Consider the following 24,701-nt stretch of genomic DNA (forward strand, 5'->3'; position numbering starts at 1 on the left):
GCTGAAGCTGTTCGAGTGTTGAGGCGTACAACCACTGAGTTTAAACTGAAGCAGTTTTTTTTCCAGGGAGCTCCTCTCAAAGAAGCGGCTCTGGGAGGGGCAGATACCAGCCGTACCAACACCCAAAATGTTTCGGCAATCCAAAAAGGATCTTCTGAAGCCAGCCTCCAGAAGGCGAGGACAGTAGACAATTCATTTCTAGACCTCCCAAAAGGGGCATTGTTTCTGTAATTCATACAAATTGTACAAATGTATCACATGTAGCACACTTAATAATAAACGATGTACACAGTACACACAATACCCCTACAGCTACAGCCCTTCAATGGGTGCAACAGAATCTCCCAGCTCAGCCATCATTTTGCATCTGTCAGGTTGTTTACACCTGGTAGTGGCAAATTGGATGAAAGTGACATCAGATCCCTGGATCATAACACTATTCAGGGGTACAAAATAGAATTCTGGGAACAGCCCAGGCAGTTGAGTTCTCCAACCCCACTATACCTATAAGAGAAGGAGACTCAACTTATGAATGTAGGGATTCACAAACTCCTGGAGAAGGGAGCAATCTCTGTAGTATCCAGTCCACAAACCCAAGGATTTCTGTCCAGAATGTTTCTGGCACCAAAAAAACAATGGCTCCTAAAGGCCCATAATAAACCTCAGGGGACTAAACCATTATGTTATTTGGGAGCATTTCAAGATGGAAAGTATCCATCTAGCAGAGAATTTAATCCAGGAGGGAGACTGGATGATAAAGATGGTTCTCAAAGATGCCTACTTCTCCATCCCAATCCATCGGGAACATCGTCAGTGACTACAGTTCCAGTGGCAGGAGCAGATGTACGAATATCAGTGACTGCCTTTCATTCTGTTCTCAGCAGCATGGGTATTCACCAAGGTGACACACCCAATAGTAGCATGGCTGAGACATTTGGGGGTGAGAATGGTGGCATATACCAACGACTTCCTTGTACTACATTCCAGAGAGGAAGCTCACCTTCAAGGTCAATTGATGGTGACTATGTTCCAAGCCCTGGGGTTCTCAATCAACACAGAGAAATCCCTCCTGACTCCATGCCAAGAATTAGAATTTCTGGGTGTCACAGTCCCGTCACAACCTCCAACACTCCCGCCTGCCACAACTAAAGATGAAGGCAATAAAAGACTGAGCCATTCAGCTTTTGAGCAGAGATGCCTCCCACCAGACTATCACAGTCAGGGAAATGGCACAATTTATTGGAACAGCCAATGCAGCAGCAGGGGCAATCCCACCTGCTCAGAAGCGAGTTCAGTCTACACCATCAATGGTGCTTTCTCTTCATCACTTTGAAAGCCCATAACAGTCTACTGTTGATTTCTGCTTTATTGTTAGTCACCAAACAATAAAGGAAACAAGCCAAGCCATGATCAAGGCCAGCAGTCACTGAAACTTCCACAGAAAAATGCGATACGGCTAGTGTCAAACTTTCCAGTTGAACTGGCGTAACCTAAGATGACATGGTGACTGTAATGAAGGCAAAGATTGGTGAGAATGTAATCCAAAATAGAGTACTACCATCTAGCCAACTGTTGAGAAGCGTAGAAAACCTAATATTCATCACAACCGGAGTTCAAGTATGCCACCATGCTTTCCTTATAAAGCATCTAGAAACCACCAATTAAGGAATCAAGAACAGAACCAAGAGAACAAATTACAATTTTTTGGGAGCTGGTCGTTCCACTATTAAATACTGTAGAGCCCTTTAATGACCATTGTGTGTTTAATTATCAAGCAAATATGTGTGCATTTTTACAAAAATAATCATAGCTCATACATTACGCGATCTGGTGTGCTGAAATTTTGCATGGATGTCAGTTTGTCCATCATAAATATGCAGGGTTTTTTCCAGATTTGTGCGAGGTTCCAGAGTGAGGCCATGACTAGTCATGTGACTTATTGTCCGATAATTGAAGCACGCAAGCCTATGGAGTTCCGGTGATTGAGCCATGGTTCTGATAAATGGTTACTTCACCTTTTCAGGTGTTACTGGTCAGGGGAAGCACCTTTTGACACCAAACTTGGTACACAGGAGACGAAGTCAAGTGGAATATCTATGCCAAAAATCGTGCTCCAAGAATGTTCTGATGAGAGGGGACGTGCAGCGGGAATAAACGTTCCGTTAATTGGTTGCTTACACTAATGGATCACTGAATAACTTGGAATACCAAACTACTGTGGTAGAGCAGCCTTACAAAGGCAGTGGTATTTGTTGATGGTTTGTGTTACTGTAACCACAAGGCTATACCTCAATGAACTTTTCAGCTATGAAAGTGCAAATTGTATTGAAAGGTTGCTTTTCAGTGTTTCCTGGGAAACACAAAGCAATTTAACCCCTCAATCTGCAAATAACTTTGGGAAATGCATGTTTACACAATATGGGCATGCATGGTGACACTAGGTGGGGTATCTTAATTCTTATAGCCTACAACTACACACTGATCAAATGTCTGTTCACTGGGCTACTTAGGAGAAGGTTAAAATGTACACTATAACTACAGTGGTATATGAAACAATGAACAACAGCGAGTTGTGTATCTCTGTTTCAAAATTCTAGCCACATGTTTAGTTTTGATTGTGGATTTACTCACATGAGTCATATATGGATGGCCTGATATAAAATGTTGTACTTAACTATAATTAGTATGTACATTGTATTATAACACTGCTACACCACTTTAGGACTTGCTCCATGTATTATCCTTGTGTAGTTTACAAAGCATCTGAGTTCACTATGCAGCATGGACACCGTATATCATTCAAACTTTTAAAGTGTCCATGCTTACATCTTGAATGAATGTTTTTTTCTGTGATGTCAAGTGGTTTAACTATTTTATATATAGATGCTGGTCCTCCCACAAATGTCGGAGCTACAGTAACATCATCTCGCATTGTTGAGGTCACATGGGACCAATCTCTAGAGGAAGATGCTACTGGTTACCTCATCTCATACGCTACTACTGCTTCATATACTAGTGGTGGAAGTATGATGGTGACTGGTCGTGATACTACAAGTGTTACCCTCACCAATCTGGAGGAGAACACTGACTATACTATCACTGTACAAACTAATAGTAGTGGTACACTTAGTGGTAATAGTGTTTCAGTATCAGTAGCAACATGGACAGATAGTAAGTGATACATAATATGATGTGAGAGAAGCTCATGTTATAACTCCATAGTTCCTAGTTCATCACCACAGAATGTGATGGTAGCAAGTATGAACCCATCAGCACTGAGGGTGTCTTGGCAACTACCACCACCAATTGGTCGTAATGGAGAAATTATTCGTTATGAAATTGAGTACCGTAGGAGTGGAGAGCAACCTAATATAGTGCCTCATAGTGGAACTACACATACAATATCAGGACTGGTTCCATTTGTAATGTACTCAGTAAGAGTTGCCGCTATGACTGTTAATGGAACTGGACCATTTAGTGATGCTATAGAGCAAACTTCAGGACAAGACAGTAAGTTGTATTATAATTATATTTAAAGTTACTACTCTATCCAGTACCAACTGCACCAAGATCACTGATGGTGGACAGTGTTACTGGTACTACAGTGACTTTGTCATGGATGACACCTGACCGACCTAATGGGATAATTACTCAGTATGAATTGCGATATAGCAGATGTGGAATTAAAAGATATACTACACTTCTACCATTGACTAATGAAGTTACACGTACAGTAACTGAATTAGCTGTTAACACTGAATACTGTTTTAAAGTGAGAGCATACACTGTTATATCATTAGGAGCTAGTGAAGACAGTAGTGAAGTGAAAAGGAGGACTTGTAAGTTACTGATGATACAAATTACTATTATCATCATTATTATTATTTGATTATGTTTTGTAGATGGTCCTCCTATTAATGTTAATGCTGTGACATTGTCACCTCGTAGTATTGAGGTCACATGGGATCCACCTGTAGCTAATGTTGATGATGTCACTGGTTACATCGTATCATATGATGGTATAGAGGATTTTGCTGATGATGACAGTGTATCAGTAGGTAGATCATCAACTAGAGCTACTATTGATAGATTAGAAGAGTTTGTCAGTTATGACATCACAGTACAAGCAGTGTATAACACAATTAATGTTTCTACTACCAGTTCAGTAAGGGTGATGACTTGGTCAGATAGTAAGTAAAATTTGTCAAGTTCTATGGTTAAACATTTCAAAAACTGATACAAATGAAAGCATATGATTTAGTCATACAATTCAATTAACTCTTGACTCTATTGTTAGGTAACTTTTAAAGAACATCTGGCTTAGCTGCATGAAACAGCTATTGGTTTAGAGGTGTACTGATATGCTGACAGACATATTGTATCTGTGGCCAATATACTGATATTTCTGCTAAAAACTAATACGATTTACCAATTTGTGTGTGTGTGTGTGTGTGCGTGCGTGCGTGCGTGCGTGCGTGCGTGTGTGAAAAGGTCTCTATCGTATTCCTCTTTGGCACCACTGGTCCTGGCAAGACAGTTACAAGTCTGTAAAGCACTATTATTCAAAGCACTACTCTATAAATCAGTTTTCCTGATTCTGCATAATACACACTAATTTTCTATGATGAAAAATAGTTAGGCCAATCCTTCCCATTTTGCGTACAAAAGCGTGTTCATCAAAAGTTGTGTGCTTGTTTAATTAATTAATTAATAATTAAAGATGAAATAATGAGCTTTAAATTTAACATGCATTTATTAACTTTATTTGTGCATTCTTATAATATGGTCTCAACTACCATTAGCTAAAGCTGCTTAGTATTTGAAAATGCCACCCATGAACAACTTCCTATACTCATATGCATCAGGTCTGTATTGATGCTAAAATTGTAATGTGCTTTCTAGAACCTGGTCCACCACGTGATATCACATTAATAGAAGCTGATCCAGCAATGTTGTCAGTAAGATATAGATCACCAGAACCAATATTACGTAATGGTGATGTGACTGGTTATGTGATCAGATACACCAGAGTGGGTAGTGGTGTGTCACAAATGATAACTGTTGATGGTAGCAGTAATAGATTCCGGAGAGATGACCTACCAGAAGTAGAAGTTTATACTAGATACTCAGTACAACTGGCTACTGTCAATGTCAATGGAACTGGATCATTCAGTGATCCTGTGATGGGATTGTCTGGACAAGATAGTGAGTAAATTGTTTTTCTGTAGCTAGTAAATTTCACCGATTGTGTAATATATTTCAGAGCCTACTACTGCTCCACTTTCATTAACGGCAGATACCATCCAATCAAGATTTGTTATCTTGTCATGGAGAGAACCTGCTACTCCTAATGGGGTCATTGTACAATATGAAGTGCAGTATAGTGTTAACACTACAGCATCACTTGTTAACTTCACTGATACACTGATGGATACTGTTGAAGGATTATCACCTGGTACAATATATACTCTACAAATTAGAGCATATACTAGAGTGGGAGCAGGACCATTTAGTGTTGGTATATCTGTGACAACTCTACTGGAACGTAAGCTGCAATATATGTTGCTCTTCTTTGCTATTACTATTCAATTTTCTCCGTAGCACCTGCACCTGTTCCTGGTGTCATGGTGCCTGTCATATCATCCTCTATGTTAACAATATATTGGATGGAGCCTAATGTACCAAATGGTATGATTGTTCGCTACACAGTGTTCTACCTGCCAGTGAGTGGTCCTTATGGTCCTATTATTATTAGTAATAGGAGGAAGAGACAACTACCACAAGATGGAGAGTTTTCTGTGGACTTTACTGGAACTTCTGGTACATTAACTAATCTTAATGGATCAGTGACATACAGGATTCAAGTGTCAGCTATTGCACTACATAATGGAACAGAACTACTGGGAAACCGATCAACTGCAGAAATGATTGCTACATCTGAAGGAAGTAAGTCGTTTATTACCTAAAGTACTGCTGGAAGTATATATGGAAAGTAGGGGGCATGTGGTAAATACAGAAGTTTAGAGTACTGTATAGTAGTGTTCATGAAGTTTAGTGGAAAAAATACCCGAGATCAGTCTGACAACATCTCATAGTGCCTTGGTAGTATTGGTTAGGTATAATCAAGTCTGAAATTGTCTTCAGTGTGGCCCAAAATGCTTCTCATAAAGTTGATAGAAAATTTAGATTTTTTATTTAGTAGAATTTTAGACTGACTGACTGACTCACTGACTGACTGACTCACTGACTGACTCACTGACTGACTGACTGACTGACTGACTGACTGACTGACTGACTGACTGACTGACTGACTGACTGACTGACTGACTGACTGACTGACTGACTGACTGACTGACTGACTGACTGACTGACTGACTGACTGACTGACTGACTGACTGACTGACTGACTGACTGACTGACTGACTGACTGACTGACTGACTGACTGACTGACTGACTGACTGACTGACTGACTGACTGACTGACTGACTGACTGACTGACTGACTGACTGACTGACTGACTGACTGACTGACTGACTGACTGACTGACTGACTGACTGACTGGCTGACTGACTAATTGACCAATCAATTGACCAACTGACTGGCTGTCCATCCATCCAACTGACTATCTGACAAGTGTATCGCAATAATGGCTGTAGCTACAGGTTTAATTTTTTCACTGTTACTCCAAGGATATAGGTCATGATATATGACATTCTTAAGTTTTCCCATGTCATAAACAGAAATTGCCCATGTTTTTTGCAAAACAAAAAAAAAATCCTAATAGATCACATACCAAAAACCACCTTGATTCTTATACTATAAGTAATCCTTTGGTGTGTAGCTCTTTCCACTAGAGAGTATCAAGTAAAGAAAAAAGAAAAAAACAAAGTGTATTTCAGACAAAACTGAAATATCATACAGCACGATAGTAGCTACTGTATAGTAGGGACCACAAAGGTGTGGGCATGACCCATAAAAGAATTACCAAAAATCCAACCTAACTTTTCCCTGACGACGATGAAACAGTATTGGTTAGGAAAAACTAAGCCCAAACAAGTCTTCAGATCGACTTGAATTGCTTTCAACAAGTTGCTATGATTTTTAAAATTATTAAATGGAATTTTTTAGTGACTGACTGACTGACTGATGCCTTCAGACAAGCGTAGCTCAATAACAGCTAGGGCTACAGGCTTGATTGTTTCACTGTTCGATGTAGCTTCAGCCTGAAAGGTGCCTTTTGGCATACCGCAGTACGTACAATACATTATTCATGCACTTACCAGTGTCCTCCTTTGTGTCCCATTCATCTTTGCTGACATCAAAAAGTGTCAATTTGGCAATAGCACATGATGGCTTCGATTCGTAGCAGAAATAGTCCATATTTTTCATAGTAGTTGCTTTGATTACAGTGGTTCTTTTCTAACAGTTCTTGGTTCGTAATGCTGTGTACCGGGTTGATCATAGCAGATAACAAAGCATAATGGATACCTCACTTTTCAAATGATAGCTGGGGCATGTGGTGTCATTTCTTTCTTTTGATGCAGTATGCAGGGTTCTCCAGTCATAATAATTTTTATTTTACAAAAAAAAGTTAGCAAACAAGTGCATAAGAAATTAGAGTTTTCAACTAGAAGCACATCAATAAAAAGTACTGAAACAAGCTGTAGTAGTGCATGTCTTTAAATCACAGTAAAACAATAAGAAGTACTAGTGTTATATCCCTACCATGCTCAAGATACCGTAATGGAAATATGTACAGTAGGGATATACGGTAGGCATTATAAAAACTTTACATATCGTTATCGTATTTGTATCGTGATGCAATCTGAAATACACGGTAAACTAGCATTAATTGATGTGTAATTTATAGTAATATATTGAGCGATAGGGACACGATTACGGTTCGTTTGTAAGGAGTTTAAACAGCAGCTAGCTACAGTTCACTCTACAACTAAAGTTGTGGTGTGTTATTAAAGTTTCACCTTGTGAGTTGTTGCTGAGGTCAGCAGCAGAATTCGCCATCTTTGTTTTAATTTAGCTGCGAAACCCATAGCTAATTGTTGTTACCTCTGATTTTCGCCCTTGTGAGTTATTGTCTTTCTTCATTGCTGCAAAATAATTATGTTGATTGTCACATGCCTTCGCCTATATTGCTGAGTACTGCTCTGATTGGTCACTGTGTCAGCCATTTCAGCTGCAGAAGCTGTTTATTTGTCACCACTCCTCGTCATTGTTCTTCTGAAGTGCACAAGTAGCTAACTGTCTTCTACAGTTAGCATTACAGAATCCGTTGTTCCTTTGTCTGAATATCTTTAGTGACAAGGTCAAGCTAAATAATATTGTTTATTATGATGATTATTGTTATTATTGTTGTATGAGTTTACTAGATAGTGACGCTTCGTGGGTATTGCTTGGTGGGCACTTTAAAGCTTCTGCTAGCTAGCTATGTACAACACTAAGTAGTGTTGTTCCAGTTCTCAGTATTGGAGCTAAAATAATTCCAGTTCCAGTCCTTTTGAACTAGAACAGGAACTGGAACAATAATCTTGCTTTCCCTAATACTGGAACTAGAACTATAATTTTGCTTTCCTCAAAACTGAAACTAGAACTAGAACTATAAAGAAATTTTATCGAGTACTGGAACTAATACTGGAACTGAAATTGGTCATAACCATACAGTTTTACCGATGAGATTTTAGGCTCTTTAAATAAAGACCAGAATTTTATCTGCTGACAAAAACACACAATGTAGTATATAACTTCATATAAACTGTATGTATTACAACCATGTATGCATGTGCTAAACACTGCTTGAAACAACTGATTCGCTATAATATTAGAAGAGAATGCAAAATGCTGGCTCAGTCACATGCAGTACTGATCACATGTTATGTCTGATTCAGTGTTTGATAATTACATGTAGCTACAGGTCTTTAGTACCACCCTGTAGAGTGTTAGGGTTATAGTTATTAGTGTAATAATGCTGATAACTACTATACAGTATTAGCTACATACATGAAACAATTAAACCTGGCAAGACTAGAATATTAGCTTACATAACTTAATTTGGTAATATTTAAGATAAAATAAGTGTTGTTCTAGAATATGATAAGCTAAACTACATTCTAATACACTGTGCTACACAATCACTACAAAACCATCAAGTTCTTTCTGCTACACTTCCTTATACCAGCTATCACACACGAGTAACTGCCTGAGTCATGAGGTGTAAAATGAAGGGAGCTTAAAACAGCATATAACCATTTAAATTTCTATTTAAACTTGTTTGGCGGTGGATAACTAACAAAGTTGAGGAAGGTTAGCTAAAGTAGATTATTTCAAGGTAGATTTTTGGGGGTGGAGATTTTTATCAGTAATAAATTCGGGCAGTTACTTGTGTGTGATAGCTGGCATAAGCAAGTATAGCAAATAGTTTTGTAGCGATTATGTAGCAAAGTGTATTAGAAAGTAGTTTAGTTTAGGTAGGTTATTCTAGAGGGGTTAGTTTTGTGTGTATTCTATTTAAGGATCGCCCTGAGGATCAACTTAGTGCTGCCTGCCATCTTGATTGCATTCTCGGCGGAGTTGCTATGAGGTGAGTATTGTATAAAAGCTGTAGATGGTATAAATAATCGCAAACTGTTAAGAATGCTTATTCCATAATTCCGCTGTTCCGTTATTCCATATTCCGGGTTTTAATGAATCCCATCTCAAACGAAGTGGGATGAACGCTCATGAGTGAAAAGGGTGCCACGCCCTTTAATTAACAAGTTCGTTAATCGCTTGCACTCTCTCGAGACGACGTTGCAATTGAGCAGTGCAGTATATGTGGATTATACATTTCCTAAACTATGCAAATAACAAGTAACAACTCATGACACGATTTGCAATTAAACTTCCATAATACGCATCATGATACGAATAGTAGTACGGTCCGAAACCTAATGTTTTTTTATTAGGCCTACCTTAACACTTCTTATTATTTTTACTGTGATATATTATCATGCACTACTCCAGCTTGTTTCAGTACTTTTTATTGATGTGTTATGGTCCCTATTCTAGTTGAAAATTCCTATTTCTTGTGTGCTTGTGCCATTTTGTTCATATTATTCAGTTTCACAAGCATAGCTAGGTTCACTAGGGAATCTGAGGTAAAAAGTAGCAAGACTTGCTGAATGGATAAGTGTGTATGTCTGTACCCTATTTTTAAATCTCATTTTATGAAGTTTAACTACAGTACTACTAACATACAACTTTGCACACATGCACATGTTATGAATAATGTTACACATCTGGCCTTAAACTGGCTTTGGTGCTTCCTTTTAACTTGTTTTTTTCTTTACTGCAGGAATTGTAGAACAAAAGAAGTAATTGTGTGTATAGCTTTTTGTCTGATTAAATATTTGTATATTTAACACTGAATGATTATCACATACTGTAGTTAATAAGGTTACTTCTTACATAACTGAACTATAGCTAAAACTCTCTTTGTTTGTAGCTGAACTCATCAGGGTGACTTGTTTCTAGCTGCACTCTCTACATGGTGATTTGTTTCCAGCACATATTTCTACAGGGTGATTTGTTTGTAGCTGATTATAGGGTAACTTGTTTCTAGCTGATATCTCTACAGGGTGACTTGTTTCCAGCTGATCTTTCTACAGTGTGATTTGTTTGTAGCTGATCTCTCTACAGTGTAACTTGTTTCTACCTGAACTATCTACTGGGTGACTTGTTTCCAGATGAATGGGTGACTTGTTCTTACTGATCTCTCTACATGGTGATTTGTTTCCATTACATAATACTGGGTGAAGCTGATCTCTACAGGGTAACTTGTATTTAGCTGATGTCTCTACAGGGTGACTTGTTTCTAGCTGATCTCTCTACAGGGTGATTTGTTTGTAGCTGATCTCTAAACGGGTTACTTGTTTCCTTTATGGCGACTACTCTATTAGGATGACTGTTCTATTAGAGTATCTCAATCTCGCACTTGTTACACCAAGTTGGATTTCGTGTTATAACTTTGTGGCTTTAAATCTGATTCTTCTACACCATTTCTAAGACGTCACGTATCTTGGGAACGCTTGAAGCGATTTCACCCAAATTTTGAATGTGGAGTACTGACGTAGGTGGGTGTGTCCACAGCAAAACTTGTCTTGTTTCGTAATGGCAGCACAGAGATACGGAGGTGCGACAATTGCATTTCTTTCTTCCTGTCAACATACTCACGGTGTCATGTGCTGGCTTCTTGGCAGCACAACACACTACTGTGTGTCTTGATGTATAATATAGGGACTTTCTACTTGCCAAAACTTCATACATATGCTTTTTAAATTACTGGAAATGCCAATATGGAATTTAATCATCTTAAGCACCTCTTGAAATAATTATTGTTTTAATAAGTACAAGTGCTGTTTTCGAAGCTGTTTTGCTTCAAACATTCTACAAAAGCCTGGAATGGTAAGATTCAACTATGAAACAATGTTGTGGAATGATTTTTACTGCTGTGGATCTATGTAGCTATATTTATTAGGTCACTGAGCTATCAAGACTGAGTTACATTCAACGTAACAGCCTCAGCTGGACTATATACTTCTCAGTCTGGGATTACAGTTATTGAACCTGAAACCCCCTCTGAGAATTTCTATTACATAACTAGTATTTTAAAAATAGTTAATTTAAAATTTAAGTAGGGATCTATGCAATAAAAAGTAGTGAAACAAGAGATGAATGATGTTATTACAGCATAGCTCTGTGGGAAAGTCCTTACTTTGGATATATAATTAATTTAAGAATGAAGTAGGGATCTATGCAATGAAAAGTAGTGAAACAAGAGATAAATGATGGCATTACAGCATAGCTCGGTGAGAAAGTCCCTACTTTAGAAGTAGGATTAATTATATTATTGATGTATGCGTGGTCTTGTATCTGGTGATCCACATGTGACCTCCCTCTCTCGTTTGTGTGCTTGAGTTGTAAGTGTGATCTTTTGTTGTAGTTGTTCTTGAGTTATTGCATTGGTGTCGAAATCTAGGACAATGGCTACAGGAACTACGATCTGTTTACCAGGGCCTTTGGAAGATGCAAACACTATGTTATGGCTAAGGTGATTCGATGTGTGCGCCGCAGCCAATGAGTGGGACCTAGCCAAGAAACTCGTGAGACTGCTTACGTTACTTAGGGGATGTGCTTGGGCCATTTATGAGCCTTTGGGAGAAACTGGCAATGCATTGTATACAAAAAAATTGTGGCTTTGATTTTTGTGATTTTGAGCTTTTATAATTCAACCGCTAAAGTAGTGTCTCTGGTCTGAAATTTTGTTTATCAGGACTTATAAACTATTTGAGAAAATAGTAGACCAAGCTGATATTTCAAAGAGTGCTTTTTCTTTTCAAGGGTGCGTTAATTAGAGTTGAAATGCCAAAAGTTGGAAAGGAATGCAAGAAGGCTGCTGTTTCAAAAACTCCCTACCCAAAGAAGTCTGCTGATTCTTTAGAGGCTACTGAATCGCAAAAAGTGAGTCTTTGCTATGTGGTGTTTCTGCTAAGGCAGTTGACCGCATAATACAATGCAAGAGATGTGGTATGTGTTATTGTCCTGCATGTTCTAAGCTGCCAGACCAATTGATTGAATTATTAGATGATTGTAATGATGTACACTATTTTTGCCCTGACTGCAACAACATAGCACTCAATGCCATTCGTAGCTTTGGCAAGTCCAATGCTAAATCCAGCACTATATCTTCTGAAACTTATGAAAGAGTTACTGAATCTATTACCTCTGCAATTAAGCGTCTTGATGAAGTAGTGCTGGATACTAAGAAGGAGTTACATGCATTTGCTCAGTCATTTCATACAACTACTAATGAAAATGTTACAATGAGTACAAGTCCTAGAGGATCGAGTCTCAGCAGGGACCTCACATCAATTACCACAGGTCCTAATACATCAGATACATTGGCCTATAAGGTCATAGGGGAATAACAGAGACCTGGAAAAGAGAAAGCTTAATTTAATTTTTCATAATGTGCCAGAGTCTCAGTCTAGTGACCATGCTTCAAGGGTGGCTAAGGATAAGGATGCAGTGATGACATAGCTAAAGAAATTGGAATAGACAATTTTGAAATTGTCAATGTTGTTCGTTTGGGATCTAATTCTATTCCAAGAGGTCACTTGATGCGTGTCCAACTAGGTAGTATTAATGTTAAGAAAGCTATTTTATCCAGTGCAAAAAAGCTACGAGCTACCCGTTCTGATGAATTGAAGAATGTTTATAATACTCCTAATCTTTCTGTCCAAGAAAGAAAGGTTCAAAAAGACTTACGTGCTGAATTTAGAAGGCGGAAAGAAAGTGGAGAATTGAATTTGAGAATGTACAGAGGACAAATTATTAAGCTAAACACAGAACCTGTTGTTGAAATGGCTGTTGATCTGTCCACCACAACCTCAGAAGTAAGCAACAATTCTAATGGGTAGCCCACATTGTAGCAATCACTTACCACACAGTCAAACCTCAGCTAAGTCTACTATTACATGTTTTTATACCAATGCTGATTGTTTGTTAAACAAACTTAATGAATTAAAAGCAAGATTATCTACCTGACATACTGGCTATTACAGAAGTCTGTCCAAAGCATTCCACTTACACAACTATATTAGAAAGTTTTTATCTTGATGGTTATGATTTATTCTGTTCTGATCGATCAGTTGGTAGAGGTGTTTGTATCTATTGTAAATCTAACCTTAAGGCAACTAAATTTGATACTTTAAATATTACTTAGAGTAAAGAGTCTTTGTGGTGCTCTGTTCCTGTGGCTCTAACAGTTTTATACTGGTTGGAGAAATTTATTGGTCACCATCAAGCAGCAGTCAAAATGATGATTGGTTAACAAACCTGATCACTCTAGCTACTCAGAGCTGCAAGTCACACCTGTTGATAATGGGAGACTTTAATTACCCCAACATTGATTGGAGTACCTGGTCTACAAACAACAGTGATGTTAGCAGTAACATCTTCCTATCAACACTACAAGATAATTTCCTCTTTCAACATGTGGGTTCTCCAACTAGGTACAGAGAACAGACTACCCCTTCTTTATTAGATTTAGTTATCGGAGACCTTGATTTCGTCTGTTGTAGTTTCTGAGCCCTTGGGTAGAGCGACCATGTCGTTTTGAATTTTGAGTACACTTGCTACTAAAGTACACCAGTTGTTAATTACAATCATTACCTTTTTCACAAAGGAGACTATGAATCAATGGCAGAGGACTTATCAAACAAAGACTGGTATGCGTTGTTCAAGGATTTGGATACTATTGAAATGTGAGGAATATTCCATTCTGATCTACTTTGTTTAATTGATAAGTATGTTCTTACAAATAATTTTTCCTCGGCCAAAGGTCATTCTCATCCTGCTAGGGTGGTTTCAAAAGCCATAAAGGCAAAGCATAAAGCTTGGAACAGATACCACTTTACCCGCCAAACTGCTGACTATCAAACCTACTCTAAAGCAAGGAACCACTGCACATCTTTAGTAAGGAAAGCCAAACTTTCATTTGAAGAAAATTTAGCCTACAGTATTTCAACCAATCCCAAGAAATTTTGGAGCTATGTTAATCAAACTTTAAGAGTTAAACCTGGAATCCCTATGCTGCAACAGAGGGATGGTAGATTTACTGACAATGATAGTGATGTTGCTAATTTGTTAAATGATTATTTTTGTAGTGTTTTTACTATAGGGGATCTTAACACTATACCCACCTTACCTGTAAGGAACTTTAATTCAACCCTTTCTGACATACAAATTACACCTGATGATCAAGACACACGGTAGTGTGTCGTGCGGCCCAAGAAGCCGGCGCGCCACACCGTGAATATATTTACAGGAAGAAAGAAAACGTCATTTTCACACTTTTGTATCTCGGTGATAGCTTATCCGATTGAAACCGAATTTGCTGCAGAGTTGTCCGCCAGCTAGGGGAGCCCACATTCCAAATTTGAAGGAAATCACTCAAGCCATTTCCGAGATATGAGCGGCCAAAGTTGGTGATGGGTAGTTATTGGGTAGTTTTGGTCTTCACCTTACAACTTGGGTCAAGGGCCCCATTTTAACTCTTTGCCCTGGGCCCCTTAATTTCTCTGGGCGGCCCTGGAGATAAGCTAGAAACAAATCACCCTGTAGAGAGTTCAGCTAAAACAAATCAACCTGCAGAGAGATCAGCTACAAACAAATCACCTTATAGACAGTTCAGCTACAAACAACTTACCCTGTAGAGAGATCGACTACAAACAAATCAACTTGCAGAGAGATCAGTTACACACAAATCAACTTGTAGAAAGATCAGCTAGAAACAAATCACCCTGTAGAGAGTTCAGCTACAAACAAATCAATGTGCAGAGAGATCAACTACAAACAAATCACCCTGTAGAGAGATCATCTAGAAACTAGACACAATGTAAGGAGTTCAGCTACAAGCAATACACCCTGTTGAGATTTCAGCTACAAACAAATCAACCTGTAGAGCGATCAGCTAGAAACAAATCACCCTGAAGAGAGGTCAGCTACAAAAAATCACCCTGTAGAGAGATCAGCTAGAAACAAATCACCCTGTAGAGACTTCAGCTAGAAACAAATCAACCTGCAGAGAGATCAGCTACAAACAAATCACCCTGTAGAGAGTTCAGCTAAAACAAATCAACCTGCAGAGAGATCAGCTACAAACAAATCACCTTATACACAGTTCAACTACAAACAGATTACCCTGTAGAGAGATCGACTACAAACAAATCAACTTGCAGAGAGATCAGCTACAAAAAAATCACCCTGTAGAGAGATCAGCTAGAAACAAATCACCCTGTAGAGACTTCAGCTACAAACAAATCAACCTGCAGAAAGATCAGCTACAAACAAATCACCCTGTAGAGAGATCAGCTAGAAACTAGACACAATGTAAAGAGTTTAGCTACAAGCAAATCACCCTTTAGAGAGTTCAGCTACAAACAAATCAACCTACAGAGAGATCAAATCACCTTATAGAGAGTTCAGCTACAAACAAATTGCCCTGTAGAGAGATCAGTTAAAAATAAATCAACCTGCAGAGAGATCAGCTACACACAAATCAACTTGTAGAGAGATCAGCTAGAAACTAGACACAATGTAAAGAGTTCAGCTAGAAGAGGTCACCTTATAGAGAGTTCAGCTACAAAAAAACCATCATGTAGAGAGTTCAGCTGCAAACAAATCACTCTGCATAGAGTTCAGCTAGAAAAAGTCACCTTGTAGAGAGTTCAGCTACAAAGAAACCGCCATGTAGAGAGTTCAGCCTCAAACAAATTACCGTGTAGAGAATTCAACAACAAACAAATCGCCCTGTAGAGGGATCAGCTAGAAGAAGTTACCTTGTAGAGAGTTCAGCTACAAAGAAACCATCATGTAGAGAGTTCAGCTACAAAGAAAGTACCATGTAGAGAGTTTAGCTGCAAACAAATCACTTGTAGAGAGTTCAGCTAGAAACAAATCACCCTGTAGAGAGATCAGCTAGAAGAGGTCACCTTGGAGAGAGTTCAGCTACAAAGAAATCACCACCTAAAGAGTTCAGCTGCAAACAAATCGCCCTGTAGAGAGATCAACTAAAAGAAGTCACCTTGTAGAGAGTTCAGCTACAAAGAAATCATCATGTAGAGAGTTCAGCTACAAAGAAATCACCCTGTAGAGAGTTCAGCTACAAAGAAAGCACCATGTAGAGAGTTTAGCTGCAAACAAATCACCTGTAGAGAGTTCCGCTAGAAACAAATCACCCTGTAGAGAGATCAGCTAGAAGAGGTCACCTTGGAGAGAGTTCAGCTACAAAGAAATCACCACCTAAAGAGTTCAGCTGCAAACAAATCGCCCTGTAGAGGGATCAGCTAAAACAAGTCACCTTGTAGAGAGTTCAGCTACAAAGAAATCACCCTGTAGAGAGTTCAGCTACAAAGAAACCATCATGTAGAGAGTTCAGTTACAAAGAAACCACCATGGATGTAGAGAGTTTAGCTGCAAACAAATAACCTGTAGAGAGTTCAGCTAGAAACAAATCACCCTGTAGAGAAATCAGCTAGAAGAGGTCACCTTGTAGAGAGTTCAGCTACAAAGAAACCATCATGTGGAGAGTTCAGCTACAACCTGTAGAAAGTTCAGCTAGAAGAAGTCACCTTGCAGAGAGTTCAACTACAAAGAAACCATCATGTAGAGAGATCAGCTACAAAGAAACCACCATGGATGTAGAGAGTTTAGCTGCAAATAAATCACCTAGCTAGAAGAAGTCACTTTGTAGAGAGTTCAGCTACAAAGAAACCATCATGTAGAGAGTTCAGCTACAAAGAAAGCACCATGTAGAGAGTTTAGCTGCAAACAAATCACCTGTAGAGAGTTCAGCTAGAAACAAATCACCCTGTAGAGAGATCAGCTAGAAGAGGTCACCTTGTAGAGAGTTCAGCTACAAAGAAATCACCCTGTAGAGAGTTCAGCTAGAAGAAGTCACCTTGTAGAGAGTTCAGCTACAAAAAAACCATCATGTAGAGAGTTCAGCTACAAAGAAACCACCATGGATGTAGAGAGTTTAGCTGCAAACAAATAACCTGTAGAGAGTTCAGCTAGAAACAAATCACCCTGTAGAGAAATCAGCTAGAAGAGGTCACCTTGTAGAGAGTTCAGCTACAAAGAAACCATCCTGTATATAGTTCAGCTATATTTTAAGTCACCCAGTAGAGAGATCAGCTGCTAAAAAATATCCTGTAGGGAATAATGGGCATGTAATAAATATATGTATATAATTTGTATAATTACTAATAAAATCAAAAATAATTGAAGTATTAAAAATCTTCTATAAGTTCTTTTCTTCTTCCTGTGGTTAATAAAAAAACACATGGGTTAAAAAAGCCCCAAAGCCAGCCATAGGCCGGCTTTGCAGTTTACAATTACAAAAAGAAGTGATATCTAATCAAAAACAGCCAAGCTGTAAAAAAAGGTGCGGCCCCCAAAAAGGCCATGGTGAAAAAAGATGTGAAATCCAAGGTGGTGGCCAAGAAATGGCTGTGATGGTAGGTTAATGGTAAAAATTTAATAACGACAATTCAGGTGAATTTTGTGCTACTTGGTCTTGGCATCAAATTCACCTGAAATGTCGTTATTAAAATTTTTACCATTAACCTACCATCACAGCCATTTCTTGGCCGCCACCTTGGATTTCACATATTTTTTCATCATGGCCTTTTTGGGGGCCGCACCTTTTTTTACAGCTTGGCTGTTTTTGATTAGATATTTTACTACAACTACAAAGATTGCAACCTCATAAATCTGCCTGTCCAGACCATTCTCATCCTTGCGTTTTGTACAATGTTCGCCACAGTATCATCACCCCTCTAACCCTTATGTTTGATCTATCCTCTTACCAGTCTCATGGAAAGAAGCCACAGTAGTTGCTATTCATAAAAACGGACCCAAGACTGACGCTTGCAATTACAGACCAGTAAGTTTGACATCAGTAGTTTGCAGGATGCTAGAATCTATTATCAAAGACCATATCATGCAACACCTTGCTTCTAATTCATTGCTCAATGACCACCAGTATGGTTTTCGTCCTGGCAGGTCATGTGAATTGCAGCTACTCAGAATTTTAAATGATTGGACTCGGTGCCTGGACAATAAAATACCAGTTGACATTTTATATCGTGACTATCAAAAAGCGTTTGATAAGGTACCACATCAAAGATTAATATCCAAGCTACAAACACATAGTATTGATGGTAATGTACTTTCGTGGATTTATAACTTCCTTAGAAACAGGACACAGAGAGTCTGTGTTAGAGGGACGTATTCTAATGTATCTCCTGTTATCAGTGGCGTACCACAAGGAAGTGTTCTGAGCCCAATTTTGTTTATTGTTTATATTAATGATTTATCTGATCATATACGGAGTTCTTTGTGGACTTTTGCTGAGGATACAAAAATTTACTGCCCAATTTTAAGTGATGTTGACCATACTATGCTACAAAACGATTTAAATTATTTTATGCAATGGAATAAGACTTGGCAGGGATCTTTAAACATCCAAATGCAGGTATCTGTCTCACTAGGTTCTTCAGATAGTTCTCCAAGTGGTGGTAGCTACACACGTACAGTTGACTCTGATGACATAGAGATTCAGGAATGTAGTGAAGAATGAGATTTAGGCATTACCCTTTCAAGTAATCTTAAATTTTCAAAGCATATCAACCTTTCCATCATGGAGGCAAACAGAATGGTTGGAATAATCAAGTGCACCTTTCTTCACCTCACCCCAACACTATTTCGTATATTGTACATCAGCCTTGTTAGACCCCACTTGGATTATGCATCTATAATCTGGAATCCTTACCTATTGAAGGACATTAAAGCATTAGAAGCAGTGCAAAGACGTGCTACCAAGACCAAGATGGTTCCAGATTTGAGTAGGTTGACTTACGAGGAAAGATTACAAGTTTTAAACTTACCTTCCCTTTACTACAGGCGAAAACGATTGGACATGATAACTACCTATAAAATTATCAGGGGCTTAGTTGAGGTACCACATCAAGATCTTTTTAACATAAGTTAAAACACCACAAGATCTAACGGTTTGAAGTTATATAAGGAAAGGGCCAACACCAACACTAGATTAAATTTTTTCACTAACAGAATAATCAACGACTGGAACACCCTTCCAACTGATATAGTAAATGCTTTGGACACAACTTCTTTTAAGACATTACTAGACATTTATTGGAGAGACAATAGATTTATAATTATGTAATTTAATTTAATTCGTATGGTTATATCAAGAGTTCATAATATTTGTATGGGGGAGAGTGTCTAACTCTCAGTATGGCCTGTATAAACACCCTGCATAAAGTTCACCAAAGTTCACCTTTCATCAAATCAACACCTTCACTGGGGATAGAAAACTACTGATTGGTGTTGATTGGTGTTGATTAGTGTTGATGAAGGCAAAGCATTTGTTCTGAAATAAGGCTGAGCTGTTACTTTACGCAGTGTGTTTGGTGAATACATTCAAGTTAGACACTCTCCACCATACAAATATTATGAACTCTTGGTTATATAAGATTTTGGTCTTTTTCAGAACCATTAATAATAACTAAAAATAAATCGTATGACGCTCTCAAAAAGGCCATAATCAGCAGACTAAATCCTGACACTGATGAGGACCGTCTTGCAGCCCGCAAGCAGCTAACACAAAGATGCCTTCGAGAAGGAATCGAGAGCCTAGATGAACTCGCTCGAGATATAGAAATGTTGTTAGATCGATCATCCCCTGGACTGCCTGCAGAAATCCGCCTGAGATTCCATTTAATGAGCACTCTACCTGCGAAACTCGCTCTCCAGTTGAAGTTGTTACCCAAGGGAACATATACACAGACAATTGCTAAGGCTAGAGAAGTCATCCTGATATATCAGAGGGCAGAAACAGACACAACTCACCCTGTAAGCCATGTGAAAGAAGTTGAAGAGTCAAGCCGACTAGACAAAATGGAGGAAACCCTGAAGGTGATGACAGAGTAGTTGACAGCATTAAGTTTCAATAAGGCAAGCCCCCGCACCAAACTTTGTTTCAAGTGTGGAAAACTGGGCCATACAGCCAACAACTGTTGTTTGAGGAGTGAGCTGATCTGCTATAATTAGGACATACCTATCACAATTGTTGGAGTCAGGGAAACAGCATGGGGGGGGGGGGGGGGAGGACAACAATTACACTGCTTTGCACATGGACACTTGAACAGCAACCCACTCACAATATTGTATTGTTAGATTTAGAAGCATCATGCTCAGTCCTCAGCAAAGATCACTTGTCACCGCTAAACATCAAGTCAATTTCCCGTACCAAATTAGTGAGTGCTGATGGGAGGAACATCACACCCTGTGGCATAACTAATGTAATTGTGACTCTGGGACCATTTTCTACTAAACATTCCTTCATTTTTGTTGATCACCTGTCTGTACCAGCCATACTGGGATGTGACTCTCTGAGAGAACATGGATTTGTGCTCGACTTTTAATCCAGTACATTCCACAGAGCAGATTCTCTGGACCAAGCATTGCCATTAGAACTGACAGAGCTGAAACCATGTGGTGCATTTACCATTGATAACAATTGTCTAAAGGCCATTCCTGTAAAGTGTGCCAATAAGAATTGTATTCAGTTTGAGATGCCCACAGATGTTCATCCTGAACTGGAAATAGTCATACAAGAATTTGAGGGGCTATTCTCAAAACAGCTGGGACAAACAAATGTGACAAGAAAAGTCATAGACACTGGAGAGGCAACGCCAATCAAATCAACAAATCCCCTTTCACTATGCGGAACGGGTACACGCGCAGCTAGAAGACATGGCCAAGGAAGGAATTATTCAAGCCCATGGAGTGCCCCGGCCGTATATGTACCTAAGAGCTCTGGGGAGGTGAGAATATGTGTGGATTTTGTAAAACTCAACCAGGTTACTAAGAAGGACTCCTATCCAGTGCCATGACCAGAGGGCCCTCAACAACGACTGTCTGGGAAGAAAGTGTTCTCCAAATTGGACCTGCGGAGTGCCTACTGGAAATTCCTGATGGACGAACAATCAATTGAGAAGACAGCTTTTTGCCCTGGGCCAGGCTATGGTCTCTGTGAGTTCACTGTTATGCCATATGGGCTGACTGGAGCCACACAGACATGTCAGAGAGCCTTGATCACACTCTAAAAACATGTAAGGATTGTGTTGACAATTACATGTATGTTGACGACCTCATAGTGTTTTCAGATGACATGAAATCACACATCAGTGATCTTCACCGAGTGTTGCAGAAATTGAAGGCAGCAGGTTTCACACTGCGTGGATCAAAGTGTTTTTTTTGACAGTGCTAAAGCTGTACATTTGGGTTTTGAATACTCTTCTGCAGGTGTGACACCTTCCCCAGAGAAGACAAAGGCTGTACAAGATTGGCCAACACCTTCTTGCAGCAAGGATGTGAGATCTTTTCTTGGTCTGGTGAATTTTTTCAGGAGGTTCATTCCCCACTATGCTGATGTAGCCCACTCATTGACCTCCTTGACAAGCAAGACTATTCAGTTTGTTTGGGAACCTGAGCAACAGGCCGCGTTTGTAGCCTTGAAGCAAGCCCTACTGACACAGCCATTGCTAGACTACCTAAAAACAGATGACAAGTTAGTGCTATAGTCACAGATGCTTCTGGGATCGGCCTAGGAGCAGTCTTATCCACCTAACAAGTCACTGTTGTTGAATATGCCAGCTGCATTGTCAACAAGGCTAAGGGGAACTACTCAACAACTGAGAAAGAATGCTTGGCCATTGTTTGGGCTGTCCACAAATTCCAACATTATCTAATTGGAGCACTTTTTTTATTGGAGACTGTTCACAAACTTTCTTGAATGGCTGGAAACCACTAAGACGGCAAGCAAGTCACATTCTCAGCGGTTGGAACGATGGTCACTAGAGTTGCGTGCCTTTCAATTTTTCATAGTACACCGACCTGGTGCAGACAACCCACATGCTTAATTAGTCAGCCATCTGGAGGCCAATTAATCACCACAAATTACTGGCAACTAATTAGTCAGCCAACTGGAGGTCACAAATTACTGGCAACTGGAGAAAGTTCCCTCTTCGTCGGTACCTTCAATTCTGGCACCAATGGTTTCTCCAAGATTCATTCCTCTAACGCAAGATGAAACATCACTCAGCTGCAGAAGAGAAGTTGCTCATTGTGGCTCCTGCCACTCTCCACAAGAATTCATTCACATAGCTCACGATGTTGCTGGCGATCAAGGAACTGACAAGATCCTAGCCAGACTATTAAATGCAGGCTACTATTGCTCCAACTATATAACTTCTCAGATGGTGAAGGCCCCAGAAAGACCACCAGCTCCCCTACAACCGATTGTGACCCTGAGAATTGGACATCCTTTAAGTCCCCATGTCAAGTAGAGGAAATCAGTATTTGCTTGTGGCGCAAGATTTTTTCTCCAAATGGCCCTTTGCAATCGCACTACCTGATCAAAAAGCAGCTACCATTGTAACAGCACTTCGAAATCAAGTTTTCACCATGACTGGACCTCCTCAAAGATACATTGGGACCAGGGGAGAGAAACTTTGAGAGCCACATCTTGTCTGAGTTGTGCAAGGCATTTGGGGTAGAGAAATCCTGTACAACACCCTACCATCCAATGGGAGATGGACTAGTTGAGAAGATGAATCGCTTCTTGCTTAACTTATTGAGAACACTGATGGAGAGGCAACTCAACTGAGAAGACCACTTGCAGCTTCTTCTTCTTGTGTACCGAACCTCTTGGCATTCAACAACAAGACTGTCACCTTATGGAGTGTTATTTGGACGAAATCCTCCCCTGCTCCAGTTACCCTTACCACCCACCTCAGCATTCCCTGATCCAGGTGATTACAGTTGTCAACTTCAGCGGAAGCTCATGGAGATGTGGAAATGGTAGAGGCCAATACAACCAAATCTGCAGAGACACAACAGAGCAACTACACTGGACAGAACAAAGTGACATTCGCCGTAGGACAAAATAGTGTTCCTGGATAATCCAACAAGAGGAAAGCTGGATCCTTGCTGGATTGATCCATGAAACATCATCAGTATCACAGGACCTCTCGCATTAGAATTACAGATGGGATTCACCCAGCACATGGTACATGTGAACCAAGTGAAACCACTGTTAACTGGTTAAGCTGACAATTCCTCCCCTTGTGAGAACTGGTCACCTCCTTTATTTACACACTATGATAATCCAGTCCCAACCCAAGACAATCAGACCACTCATAATACTGAGCCAGTTTCACATCTCAAGACAATGGAAATTCACTCCAAACCCATCATACAGTGACTAGAAGTGGACGAGTTGTTAGACCTCCAGACTATTATGGAGTATCAGGAAACTTTTAAACATTGCTACACACACACCCAATTTTTATAAGTACTGCTCATGCTTTAGTTAAAGGTGGAGGTATGTAATAGGATTAATTATATTATTGATGTATGCGTGGTCTTGTATCTGGTGATCCACACATGACCTCCCTCTCTCATGCATGTGCTCCTGAAGACTAAATAGTTTTTTATTCATAAAAATCGATTGCATAATTGTGACACAGGTTGGGCTTTGTGTCTCCATGGTCTTTATCTCGAAACCACAAAAAGGCACTCCTACGATAGCTACTCCATCTACATAGCAATTTTCCACTCATTCCTCCAAGGGGTTTACCCTGTGGGCATGACAGACCTTCGACCTTATTTTATGCACATAATCAGTCATAACTCCGTGAATTTTCATTGGATTCCTACCAAGGTTGGTACTGAGATCCGCCTTAATAAGCCCTTTAACCCTTAAACCCGCATAATCCAGAAAACTGGATTTGATAAAAAAACAAATTGAAAACGCACAATCCTTTTGCCAATCTACATAGGCGAAACAAGCATATCTCATGAAGCGTTTATCTGATCGCTTAGAAAAACAGATTTTATTACTTGGCAAAGAGTAAGCTATCTGCCAGTATATAAACTTTCAACATACAAATAAGGAACTCATCCACTACGATGCGCTGAATCATTTTCAGTCCTTCTACGTTCGTATTGCCACTGTGCTCGTCCGACAGTGACGTTATCACGTGATACCTATATA

The 24,701-nt window shown here is 39.4% G+C and overlaps 1 protein-coding gene across 2 annotated transcripts in view; it reads left to right on the forward strand.

The window, feature by feature from the left end:
- The window catches only part of LOC136255731 (receptor-type tyrosine-protein phosphatase S-like), a 133,059-nt gene that overhangs the window by 44,797 nt on the left and 63,561 nt on the right, over positions 1 to 24,701 (forward strand). The window contains exons 3-9 of one of the 2 annotated variants that reach the window (XM_066048571.1): positions 2,884 to 3,171; positions 3,223 to 3,510; positions 3,555 to 3,839; positions 3,903 to 4,190; positions 4,903 to 5,205; positions 5,264 to 5,545; positions 5,602 to 5,946. In XM_066048571.1, the coding sequence (XP_065904643.1) occupies positions 2,884 to 3,171; positions 3,223 to 3,510; positions 3,555 to 3,839; positions 3,903 to 4,190; positions 4,903 to 5,205; positions 5,264 to 5,545; positions 5,602 to 5,946 (2,079 nt within the window). The remainder of the gene's footprint in view (positions 1 to 2,883; positions 3,172 to 3,222; positions 3,511 to 3,554; positions 3,840 to 3,902; positions 4,191 to 4,902; positions 5,206 to 5,263; positions 5,546 to 5,601; positions 5,947 to 24,701) is intronic. The other variant, XM_066048572.1, reaches the window with a different exon arrangement.

This window comes from Dysidea avara, chromosome 5 (assembly GCF_963678975.1).
Source record: "Dysidea avara chromosome 5, odDysAvar1.4, whole genome shotgun sequence".
In the NCBI taxonomy this organism is placed as follows: domain Eukaryota; kingdom Metazoa; phylum Porifera; class Demospongiae; order Dictyoceratida; family Dysideidae; genus Dysidea; species Dysidea avara.